General features: G+C 41.0%; 1 protein-coding gene across 1 annotated transcript in view; it reads left to right on the forward strand.

Annotated features, from left to right (window-relative positions):
• MYO1D (myosin ID) overlaps positions 1–13,232 on the forward strand; it is a 359,813-nt gene that overhangs the window by 104,809 nt on the left and 241,772 nt on the right. The window contains exons 4-8 of the mRNA XM_068978746.1: positions 791–956; positions 2,701–2,754; positions 4,221–4,316; positions 9,081–9,197; positions 11,454–11,657. Of these exons, the coding sequence (XP_068834847.1) occupies positions 791–956; positions 2,701–2,754; positions 4,221–4,316; positions 9,081–9,197; positions 11,454–11,657 (637 nt within the window). The remainder of the gene's footprint in view (positions 1–790; positions 957–2,700; positions 2,755–4,220; positions 4,317–9,080; positions 9,198–11,453; positions 11,658–13,232) is intronic.

Consider the following 13,232-nt stretch of genomic DNA (forward strand, 5'->3'; position numbering starts at 1 on the left):
CCACTGGGATAGAGAACTAGTGTTCATCAATAAAGAATGACTTAACATCTTTTGTAATTATCTTTATTTAAAAATTGTACCTGGGGAAAAAAAAAAAACTTAAATAGCTGATACCTAAGAGAGATTCCATACAGCTCCAAACAAAATGATGAGCAGTTTCTAAACCAGTCAAGACCACATTGATGATATATTAATCAGTGCAATAAATTTCACTAGGCTTTGTAAGCAAATACTTTTAAAAATGGAATCGTTTTTCATATGACCATTCTTTTCAGAACATCTCTTTTTAATATTTTTATTTATGTAAATAAAATATGCTCATTTAATAGAAAAACTAAAAATTACATCATTGTGCAGAACATGAAATTTTCCTAAAATTCCACCTACCTACCCCATTAACCTAGGTAACCATAGTGAAGTATGTTGTTGCTTCCAGATTTGTAAGCATTTAGTAAAACATGTATGTGCACACACACAAACACACACACACACCACAAAGATCATACTATTTTGTAATACATATTATTTTGCAACTTGATTTCTCATTAATATATTCTGGACCTCTTTCTAGGTAAGTGTATATTGTACTAGGAAACAAAAATTTATCTTCATCTATCCCTATTCATGGACATTTCTGTTGTTTAAAGGTTCTTGTTCTTTTGACGTTGCAAACAATGCTACAGTCAACTTCTCTATAGACATATTTGAATGTCTTTTCATGAAATCTAGTTTCTTAAAATCTCCAGTCTTTGAAATTTCTTGCAGTGACTTTCCTTTATCTGTGTTAAAGAGTGAAGAATATGTTGCTTAAATCTAACTGTGTCCTGGAAGCTTTTGGAAACGCCAAAACCAACCGCAATGACAACTCAAGCAGGTTTGGAAAATACATGGATATCAACTTTGATTTCAAGGGAGACCCGATTGGTGGACACATCAATAACTATTTATTGGAGAAGGTAAAATGTGCTTGGGTTCTGAGGGTCGTGTTTGCAAATGCTGAATTTTTTAGGGGGAGCATGAGAATTGCGTTTTCAAATTGAGTTATAATTAATGTACAAGATTAGTTTCAGGTATACAATGCAGTGATTCAGTGATTTTATATATTATAAAATAATCACCTCAATAAGACCAATTACCGTCCATCACCATGCAAACTTATGACAGTATCATTGGCTATATTCCCTATGTGTACGTCACCTCCTCATTTGTAACTGGTAGTTTGTACCTCTTAATACCCTTCACCTATTTCACCCATCCCTCCCCCCAACACCATCCTCTCTGACAACCACTGTTTGTTCTCTGTATCTATGAGTCTGTTAATGCTGAATGTTTTTTAAAAACCTGATTGTAGAATTTCTTTTACTGCTCCAAAGTAGCTTTTAATCCTGTTCTCCATCCTTTCCTGCCCCTGAGTTACTGTTCTGTGACATTAATGTTCTCTTTTTATGTTCTCTTATTAGTATTACAATTTCAAGTTGTGAAAACTTATAGAATTTGCAGATAATGATTTAGGTGTGTGTGTGAAGGGGGTGTGATTGAACATGCTCCAACTTTTGGGTAAGGTTTAGCAAAAACCCATGTAGGATTAATCACTTCTACTCTTTTTACACATCCTCCCATGTTTGTATTTTAATTAATTTGAAATCTCCTTTTCTTCCAGTTTCTATTTGTTCACTGCTTTATAGTAACATTTGTATATATATATATATGTATATTTATATAGTGATATAGTACTTTGTGGTTTTATAGTCTAATTATGAGGCATACTACATTTGTTCTGTGAAAACTTAGAGTATGTTTTTATCTGCCATGTGAGTGAAAGATCCAATTTGTAGAAGAGTCCAGTCAAAACTTTCCTCTTGGGACTGCTAGAGAGGCTGTGTCCTAACTAATCTGGAGTAGATTCTCCTGGTTACAGCAGTTAAGGTTGAGCTTTACCAAGTTAAGTCGCCGCCTTGAACTGTACTCAGAGATGAACTGTACTCAGAGATGAACTGACCTACCCTCTCAGTTAAGGGCTTTCCATCCCAATCATACCATAGCAACCTTTATGGCAACAGAATGCAGTCTAACCTTCATTTTTGTTTGTGAAGCTGAAGGCAGACTGTTCAGGAAACAGTGTTTTATCAGAGTCAGTTGAAAAAGGACAGGAAATGCCAGTTTTTACCAGTCTGTTTTTTTTTTTTTTTTCCCAAAATGTTTCATGCCTTCACTTTATGTACATATTCAGGCAAAAGAATCCCCTTACGTTTTGAGTCCTCTCTTAGGAGCAATCTTTTTGAAACTCTCTCAAGCAGAGGAATCTGTGGACGGATCTTGTTCGCCTGACTTTAGTACAGGATGTAAGATGGTGCTTTTGGAAATACCAGCAGATCCTCAGGAAGGGAATGCTGAGAGTATTCCTCCCTAAACATTCCTTCCTATTCTCCCCACTGCCAATTCCCTCCCCCTGAAAATTCCATCTTTAGGCTCCAGGTTTTAAAAAATATCAAAATAGCTTCATTTTCGGAAAGTTTAAAAAAGAATTATCAAAAGATGGCACAGAAAACTCCACGGGTTGGTCCGTCCCATCCCTGGAGCCCTTAGGCCCTTTCGGTGCCCTGCTGGTCCAGGGTTCTCTGGGAAAGTGGCTCTCATTTTGTTTTAGGAGTACATTCTCAGATTAATGATTTTAATGTGTTTCTTCTTTTCCCCCCTTAGTCTCGAGTTATTGTGCAACAGCCAGGAGAAAGAAGCTTTCATTCTTTCTATCAGGTTAGTAAGCTCTTGTGCAGATAATCGTCCGTTTCTTCAGGTGTGCAGGAAATGAAATGGATTTTTACTTTGGGGACTCTCCCCTGCCTTGTGCCTCCCTTGCCTCCATCGGCCCACAATGCGTTACACACGTGGGCACGCATGCATACACCCTCCCCGACGGGGCTCTTCAGGGACTTGACAAGCATGGCTGTTCTAAAAAGTTAGCAGGTAGTCAACCAACCAGATGACTGCCTCAGTTGAGCATTCCCTATGTTTCTTTGCAGTGTAGTAACAGTTTAATGACCGTAAAAGCTTTTGAAATGATACATTCTGAATATGGTAAATTAGTTTTATTTTTCAGTTGGAGCTATTGTTCCCATTTTACAGCACTCCAGAGATGGGAATACAAATTCAGGTTGTTTTTGTTAAAAAAAAGAATCAATTTTAAAAACCTGATAGTTATTTTTTTTCAGTGAACCAAAGTGTGCAGTTTAATATAGAGAATTTCAACGTAGTGCCTTCTGAAATTCATGTTCTATCGAGAAGGACGACGTGTGTTGTATCTGTGTTTTTGTTGATAATTCACCATGTTTTCAATAAAATAGTTTTCTGCCAAATATAGGAGTTCTGTTATTTGAAGAACCCATGACTGGGATTTGCCTGGTGGTCCAGTGGCTAAGACACCAATGCAGGGGACCCAGGTTCAATCCCTGGTCAGGGAACTAGATCCTCCATGCCACCACTGAGGTCCAATGCAACCAAATTAATAACTTAATTTAAAAAAAAAAAAAAAAAAAGAACCCATAATTTTTTCTGCACTTGAGTGAAAGTTAAAATTTGTCTTTGTCCAATTACAGTCCTAGCTACCCAATTGTCCTTTCCTGGGGTTAGTTTGAGGAGGAAAAGCTGTTTGTTTCCGGTATGATTCAACATATGACTAGCTGCTGATGCCTCTTAGATCGAAGGCAGTATTGACTTTTTCTGAATTCGAAACACAACTGCACACTGTCTAGATAACAAGGTTGATAAGCACATGACTGCTACAGAGCGCTGGCTCCCGGTTCACAAACAGCTACAGTCCAAGCAAGAACCTTTCATGCCAGCTATGTTGCGAAAGGGCTAAGAACTTTTAAGTGATTTTCCTTCTGACTGTATAACATTCTCCATCTCTGATGATGTTGAAGCCATTTCTCCTCGAGATAAAAAAATAAATCTTCAAAGCCAGAAACAGGAGGACCTGAGTGAATTAACCCAGAAGATGAAAAACAGCTAGTCTACCATTAAGTTTGGAGTAAGAAAATGGCAACCCAATCTAGTCTTCTTGCCTAAAAACTTCCATGGACAGAGGAGCCTGGTGGGCTACAGTCCATGGGTCGCAAAGAGTTGGACATGACTGAGGGACTGAGTGCCAGTAAGTTAGTATACATGGTGTATTGGGTTCAGTGGGTATATTGATAACTTACTTTTATTTCAATGTTTTTCAGCTGCTGCAAGGAGGTTCGGACCAGATGCTACGTTCTCTGCATCTCCAGAAATCCTTGTCATCCTACAACTACATCCATGTTGGAGCCCAGCTAAAGGTAAGCGTTTCCTTTTTGAGATGATTCAGATATAGAATCATAGAATCAGAAGGGACATTAATTAATTATCAGTTTCAGCCTGCCACCTTAAGGCAAATGAATGACTCTTTTATTCTATTTTTAAAATTCTCTAGGACAGAGATTCAATGTATTATTGATGCAACAACTTTGCTTAAGAACCTGTTACTATATTTTATCACCATCTGACAGGAAAGAAGTTTCTCTTTTATGATCTTGTGGGGTTTTTTAAAAATTTTTAATCCCATTCCTTTTATTTTGACCTTCTAAAAATATTGTTACAAGTAGCCGATCCACCGCAAAAGGAGGTATGATATGATTTGGCCAAAGGCAAGTTGGTAAAACAAAAAAAAGCTGAAAAGCACTGTGGTTGAAGAATATCAGAGATCGCCATTCATTAGTTTTTTAAATCATGATTTTGATGAAATAGTTTTGTGATCCTTGGAACATTTCTATTCAACTTTCACAATTTTTTCCCCCTTCCCTTGCATGTAAAGCCCTTGCACACACATAACACTGATCCTTTTGCCCTTTTGTTTCTAATTCGTGTTCTGCTATACATATAACTTCTGCTAGCCAATTTGTAGCTAATCCTAATAATATAGTGATTTGTCAATGGTAGGTTATAAAACAGTAATTATAGTTTCATTGGGGAAGGTGTATAAATATATGAAAAAAGATTTGAAGGGAAACAGACCAGGGTTTACTTGTTTACTCTGGGTATATAAAGTTATAAATACTTGGGTTCTTCTGCTTTTTCCATATTTCATATTTCTTCTATAATTAAAGATGCATTGTATTTGTAGTTGGGGGAGAAAATAAAAGACTTTATAAAAGGAAAGAATTCAAGATGTGGGAAGCATTTCTTTTTTTCAGATTCTTTGCTATTCATCTTAAGCTAATTATACCTATATTAGTGGTTTTAGCGAAATTTTTATTATCACACATATAAATAAATGATATTTAGGGTTTTGCAATCAGTTTTCCATTGTTTGACATTTAAGTTGCACAAGTTTTATACTTTTACAGTCATCCAAGAACAGGATGTTTGGCTGAAAATTAATTGAAAGCAACCAAAACAACAGAGGGCAACACCCCAGCTTTTTGAGAATAGGTCAGAGGTACTTCAAGATGTATAAAGGATTGTAAAATTAACACTTAAAAGAACAGTGACTGAAAATATTCTTCTTAAATCAAATTGTCTTGTTGACCTAGTGACTCTTGACTGGGTCATGTAAAACACCCACAAAAAGCAAATATTAAATGAAGATTTAGCCTTTTCTTCAATGCTAAATTTACCTTAGGTTCCCTTTTCATCAACAATTTTCATTCCTATTCCTCCTCTTCCTTTTTTTCTGCCCAGTAAAAACCAAGAAGTAATATATGATCATAGTCAAAACCTAAAATAAAGATGAACCAAAAGGAAATTAAAATAAACTAAAGTTTACCTTTCAGAGATAATTATTGATAACAGCAGTATATACATGTGTATATTTATATATGGAATCATACAATAAATCCTAATTAAACCTTTTATTAAATTATAATATAATCATTAATATCTTTCCATGTAAACAAATATAAATTAATAGAACAGTTTTAATAACTATGAAGTATTGCTCTCTATGTTTCATAACTTAGCCATCCTAAAATGTAGGACTCATGTACAATTAAGATACTGTGGGTTACAGGTAAGACCCAATTAAAAGTCTCCAAAAACAATAAGGAACTTGATTATATCATAACAAGAAGCCCTAGGACGGGGCAGTTCCAGTTGGTTAATTCAGTGTCTTAACAATGTCAATAAGAGACCCAGATGCTTGTTTGTTTCTCCCCAACTTACGATTTTGCCATCCTCACTGGATTTGGCTGGTCTGCTTAAATTGATTTTCCTCATGGTCCCAAAATGGCAGTGGCAGTTCCAGCAGTCACAGGCAGAGAGAATGCTCCTGGCCATAACCCTTGATAAGCTAGGGAAGCCTCATGTCTTATGGGCCAGAATGGCTTCTCATGCCCTTGACTGACCAATCACTTGGTTAGGGGAAAAAGATCCCTGTGATTAGTTTAGACCAATGAACATTTACCTCCTAAGGTGAGGGGAAACCAGTCCTGAAGAACACATGCCCTTGGCGAGGGGTGAACAAATCAGAGTTTCATCAGTAGTAAAGAAGTAGGGCTGGAAAATGCCCCTTAGGTAAGCAGCCGACGGTTCCCCTCAATAGGACATGCAGACTTTGTGTCTGGTTTCTGTGCAGTTTCAACACTGTTGCAGCTTTTGATAATAATAATCTGATAGTTGGGCGCTTTTACTGTGCTAGGAACTGTGGTTGTCGTTCAGTCGCTGAGTTGTGTCCGACTCTTTGAAACCCCATGGACTGCAGCATGCCAGGCTTCCCTGTCCTTCACTATGTCCTGGAGTTTTTCAAATTCATGTTCACTGAGTCGTTAATGCTACCTAACTGTCTCATTTTCTGCCATCTTCTTCTGCTTTTTCTTCAATCTTTCCCAGCATCAGGGTCTTGGGAAAGGTTGAAGGCAAGATCTGTATATAAAGGGTGTTGCTTTATGTAAATTCTCATTTCCTTCTCCAATAACCATGTAAGAAAGGTATCATTATGCCCTTTGTACCCATGAGGAAATTGAGCCTCAACAAAGATAAGCATCTTACTCAGAGAGCTGGAAGGGGGAAGAGTTTGCCTGGTTGTGTCCTGGAATTAAAGGAACACATGCTCGTCAGGCAGAGGGGACCCCTTCCTCTGATCTTGCTCAGCAGGTGAGCATCAAGCCAGGTCTCTGTGTCCCAGCCAAGACAGAAACTCACCGAGGAAAGATCAGACTCTCCGCAGCCACTGCTTTGGGAAAACTCCCAAGATGGGCGGTTATCATTGCTTTATTGTGAATTTTATTGACACCCTTGTATTTCCAATGGGCTACAGATCAAGGCAAGCAATTAGTCTTTAAACCCCTGTCTTAGTCTAGTTGGGTTGCTACAACAAAAACACCATAAACATATGAGAAATGTTGATTTCTCATAACTCTGGAGGCTGGGGAGCCCAAGATCAAGGCCCCAGCAGAGTCCGTGTCCACTTTGTGGTTCAAGGGTGGTGCCTTCTTGCCGTGTCCTCACAGGGCAGAAGGACCAGGGATCTGTCAACTTAAAACGATGCACAGTGTGAAAGCTGGGAGTTAAGTGTTATTTGGGCAAAATGAGGACTGCGTCCCAGGAGACAGCTCTGAGAAGCTGCTCCAAAGAGGTGGTGGGGGAAGGCCAATATCTTACAGGAGGTTTTCTGCTGGTCACGAGGAGCTGATGTCACCGTGAAGGGTTTTAGTGCTTCTCTTTGATGTGAGGAGATGCAAGGACTGGGATCACGAAGTCAGCTCCTGAGATAACTATGTAAAGACCTGTTCCACCAGTTTCCCTGGAGCATAAAGTGCCCCATCCCTGTTGTCCACCCCGAACTCCCTTCAGGGCATGGCAGAGGTCAACAGCTGCAGCCGCACAGAGTTCAGTCCCCACAGAGGCAGATGGTAGAGGCCCTCCCTTGGCAAGCACCAGTTTGTCATTGACAGACCTCTGGGGTCTCTTTTATAAGGGTACCCATTACATGTGGAGAAGGAAATGGCAACCCACTCCAGTGCTCTTGCCCGGAAAATCCCATGGACAGAGAAGCGTGGTGGGCTACAGTCCATGGGGTCACAAAGAGTCGGACTTCACTTCACTTCCCAACATGAGGGCTTCATCTCCAAGACCTGATCGCCTCCCAGAGGCCCCGTCTCCTAACACCATCACCTTGAAGGCTAAGATTTCAACATATAAACTTGGGTGTGAGGTACTCAAGTTGCTCAAGTAGCGGCTGGTGTGTGTGCTAAGTCCTTTCATTTGTGTCCAACTCTTTGTGACCCCATGGACTGTAGCCCACCAAGCTCCTCTGTCCATGGGATTCTCTAGGCAAGAATACTGGAGTGGGTTGGCAGGCCCTCCTCCAGGGGATCTTCCCAACCCAGGGATCGAACCCATGTCTCTTACATCTCCTGCATTAGCAGGCGGGTTCTTTACCACTAGCACCGCCTGGGAAGCCCCAAGGAAACTCGGGGGAGAGATGTAAACATTCCTTCTACAGGAACACTCTTGTATAGAGAGAATCTCTGACATACTGAATGTTTACAGAAGGCTTGAAAAAGCAAGATCATATTCCCAGACCGTTTCCCAGCTAGCCGAATGATCGAGGCAGGGCACTTGGCTTTTGGGGGTGGGGTGGGGAGTGTTCTTCCTCACCTTTGAAGTAGGAAGCCTGACCAAACCAGCGTGGGAGCGTTGTTCCCAGCCTGAACAAGACCAACTGTGGAACCAAAAGCCACAGACAACAATAGCTAGACATGTGTCTCGGAGGCTCCTTCAGTCAGAGTTTCCATTTGTGGTCTCACATCTCATGCCACGTCCTCCACTCATCCCAGAGCTTCTCTGAGCCAACTCAGGACTTGCTCCTTCACTGAAGCTTCCAGAAAAGTGCCTGGTGCTTATTATAAGAGATGGCGGCTCTCACACAGAAGTGGGCCTTGCGGGTGTTGTCTTATATTGCTACCCCTGAAATCATTTTATTTTCTCTGGATACTCCCCATCCCTTCAATGACTTACTCCAAAGGCATCAAGACCTTGGCTACACTTGACTTTAGTCTCATGGTTTTGTATGTTAATGTTCAAGTGAAATGTCTCTGACCTCAGTTTCCTGTTTTCATTCCCAGTCGTCTATCAATGATGCTGCAGAATTCAAAGTAGTAGCCGATGCCATGAAAGTAATTGGCTTCAAACCCGAGGAGATTCAAACAGCGTATAAAATCTTGGCTGCTATTCTTCACTTGGTGAGTGGGAACGCCTTTCAGAAGTTATCGCCTCCCTGTGGAGCTCAGATGTTCTTTCAGAAGATTTGGGGTTTTTTAAAAAAGTAATTTATGTAGAGAAAACTTCTCTGACATGTTGAAGAAATTACTGTATCTGTAGTTTCCTCCATCATTTTATAATAGTATGAGGGATTTTCCAAGCCCACTGTAGGTTTTGAGACTCTGGCTTTCATTCACTGCCTTCTTGGTATGTTAGGCTTTGGACTGGTTATTTTCAAAGGTAAAAGAGTTCAGCAGTGATGTGACCACCCATGGCATAAGCTCAAATCTTTTGAACAGAGTAAACTTCTAATGGCATTTGAACCAGAATCACAGATTTCCGGAACTAGATTTTTATTCTCATTTTATAGATTGGGAATGAATGACTGGCTTAAAAGTACCCACCACCCTACCCCCAAAAAAGCACAGCCAGTTCATTGCAGCCAATACCATGGGCCACCCTGACCACTTCAGCACAAGTCATTTTCCACACATCACACTAAACTTAGAAGTAAAGAACTGTCAGTGGGAGTCTTTTAATTACTGTCTGTATTTATTAGAGATCTTGAAAACATAATAAACATGTAACCTCCATGGTAAATGAGTGACAACGTGAATGCAAATCTGGAATAAAAATGACTCTTCACACTCCGGTGGGGAGATTAACCCTAAGGGAGTCAGAAATGCACAGGACCTGGGACTTCCCTCGTGGCCCAGCACCCGCCTGCCAGTGCAGGGGACATGGGTTCCATCCCTGGTCCAGGAGAATCCCAGACGCGCAGGGCACCTAAGCTCGTGAGCCACAAGTACTGAGGCTGCGTTCTAGAGCCCGTGCTCCCCAATAAGAGAAGCCACTGCAGTGAGAAGCACGCACCCAGCAATGAAGAGTAGCCCCCGCTCACTGCAGCTAGAGAAAGCCCACACGCAACAGCAAAGACTCAGTGGAGGGCCCCCCAACAAAAAAAAGAAAGAAATGCTTGGGACCTATATGAAAACTATTACATGCTGCTGCTGCTGCTGCTGCTAAGTCGCTTCAGTCATGTCTGACTCTGTGCGACCCCATAGACAGCAGCCCACCATGCTCTCCCGTCCCTGGGATTCTCCAGGCAAGAACACTGGAGTGGGTTGCCATTTCCTTCTCCAATGCAGGAAACTGAAAAGTGAAAGTGAAGTCACTCAGTCATGTCTGACTCTTAGCGACCCCATGGACTACAGCCTACCAGGCTCCTCCATCCATGGGATTTTCCAGGCAAGAGTACTGGAGTGGGGTGCCATTACATAGCTGCATGTAAACAATCTCTTAAATAAATGTTTCTGACTGGGAAGACTTTAACATTCTAAATTATTTCATTGTTTCAACTAGTTTATAAATAAAGTGTGACAATAATGCTTCAGTATCCAAAGAAGAATTTTTCTTTTTCAGTTGACATAATGATTCTAGAACTTACTAGAACAATAAACATGTAACAAAAGTGAATAAAATGTTAAAGAAGAATAGTAAGGTGGGAGCTGGAGGAAAGAGACACAACTAATTCCAGCCATTTAAAATGATAGTAAAAGCCACAGTGCTTTAAAACTTGCTGCATAAGTTCAGCACCAGATTAATCAACAGACTAGTTCATGTACTGGACGCTTGGTAGCTGGCTAATATGTATTTATTGTTTCTTGAACGAGTAAAATATAAATAGATTCAAGAAATTGGTGGAAATTAATGTATAATAAAGGTTATATTTCAAATCAGGAGGAAAAGCTTAGACTGTTCAGTAATGGTGTTGGAGCAAGTAATCATCTGAAAAAAATAAAGTTAGATTCTTACTTTATACTGATACACCGTCTAGCTGGACTCAAGGCTTAAATATGAGGGGGAAAAAACTGTAAAAGGAATAGAAAAATCTATTAAATATTCATGAAGTCTTCAGAGTTGGAATGATCTAAGCATGACACCAAAGAAAGAGAAACTCTGAAGCAAATGACTCATAGATTTGACTGCATAAAAATATAAAATTTCCATCCATCAAAACCACACACTGAAAATTGAAAGACAGAGGAGTGTCTGGAGAAGGACAAAATGGATGAAGCCCTCGATTTTTATGTGTTGAGATATTAAATGTATTTAAGGAGATAGGTGCTACAGACAGGGTCCCTGGGAATTCTGTCACACTGGCAAATCTTTCCCTGACGTTGTTTTCCAGAATCTCATCGGAAATGGTGTGTCTTGGTTTTTGTCTTCTGATACAGGGAAATTTAAAGTTTGTTGTGGATGGTGACACGACCCTGATTGAAGACGGCAAGCTTGTGTCTATCATCGCGGAATTGCTGTCCACCAAGACAGACATGGTGGAGAAAGCCCTCCTCTACCGGACGGTGGCCACGGGCCGTGACGTCATTGACAAGCAGCACACAGAGCAGGAAGCCAGCTACGGAAGGGATGCCTTCGCCAAGGTGGGCGTCTAACCGGCCGCCTGTTGGCCTTGTGAGGGCTGTGGCACCAAAATTTCTAATGAATCCCTAAGTTTCTGTTTCTAGTTATTGGTGGTTAGAAGTAGGGTGGCTCAGCGGTGAAGAATCCACCTGCCAAGCAGGAAACGCGGGTTCAGTCCCTGGGTGGGGAAGATCCCCTAGAGAAGGAAATGGCAACCCACTCTAGTGTTCTTGCCTGGGAAATCCCATGGGCAGAGGAGCCTGGCGGGCTACAGTCCATAAAGAGTCACACATGGCTTAGCGACTAAACAACAAGAAGGAAGTTTGGGGGAGGTGGGAAGATCAGCAGTCCAGACAAGACAGAAGTTTGAGATGGCCGTGAGACATCCAAGAGTACTGTCAGGCAGGCAGTCAGGCGTGGGACCTGAAGCTCAGAGGAGAGCTTGCGTTCAGATGGTACTTTTGGGGGGAAACATCGTATCACTGTTCTTTATTGTTGTATGAAATGACACAGAAAAGAGGAGATAGGGAGAGAAGTGGACCAGGAGGAACTCCAGCTTTTAGAGGTCAGGTAGAGGAGGAGATGGTTAGATAGCACCACTGACTCAATTGATGTGAATTTGAGCAAACTCGGGAGATAGCGGAGCACAGAGGAGCCTGGCGTGCTGCAGTCCATGGGGTCGCAGAGCTGGTCACAAATTAGTGACTGAGGAACAATAAGGGAAGACCTACTAAAGGTCACCAAGAAGGAGTAGCCGGTGAAATAAGAGGCAGATTAAGACCGTGTGATGTCATGAGTTAGAGGGCAGAAGGTTTCAAGGCAAGAGTGGGAAACTGGGTTGAGTGTTGCCGAGTAACCGGGTAAGATGTCCACATGGAGGAACGAGAAAGTGTCCATGGAGGGGTGCTTGGGGTCCTTGATGAGCCATTTCAGTGAGAAAATGAAAGAAATGAGAGAAAATGAAGACTGGAGCGGCTGGAAGATAGGTGAAGAGTGGAGGTCGTGTGTCTGGACGTGTATAATTGAACAGAGCGGGTATCTGGAGGGAGATGTTAAGGAAAGACATTGCAGGACACATTTGTATCAGGATATGAACGTGTGCAAGTGTGTGGTGCCTTTGTCCTTACGTGTTGGTGTGTATGTTCTTGGGCATTTGAACCTCAAGGAATTTGAAGTGCTGTCCTTTTGGCTTAGATCTTTATTTAGCATTATAAATCAATGTTTGTGTATTTAGAATCCATAGAATATAGAACTCATTAGTTCTCTGCTTTTTATAGTTGATGAGATTAAAGCAACCAAGTGACTTATACGAGACAGTAAGCAAATTATTGGTGTTACCAGGTCACAGAAACACACCTAAGGAATTTTGTTGAAATATAGCTCACGTGGTGACCAATAATAACCACCATCCAAACATCATGCAAATGTCATGTGATTTTTTAGAAAATGATCTGCATTTCTCATTTTTCAGCTTAGAGGATGAACAGCTATGCTAAATGGCAAGGAGGAGGTCAACAAGAATTTAAAACTTATCACAAATCCAGGGCTTCCCTAGTGGCACAGTGGATGATTCCACCTGCCGTTGCAGGAGACGT

This window comes from Capricornis sumatraensis, chromosome 8 (genome assembly GCF_032405125.1).
Source record: "Capricornis sumatraensis isolate serow.1 chromosome 8, serow.2, whole genome shotgun sequence".
In the NCBI taxonomy this organism is placed as follows: Eukaryota; Metazoa; Chordata; class Mammalia; order Artiodactyla; family Bovidae; genus Capricornis; species Capricornis sumatraensis.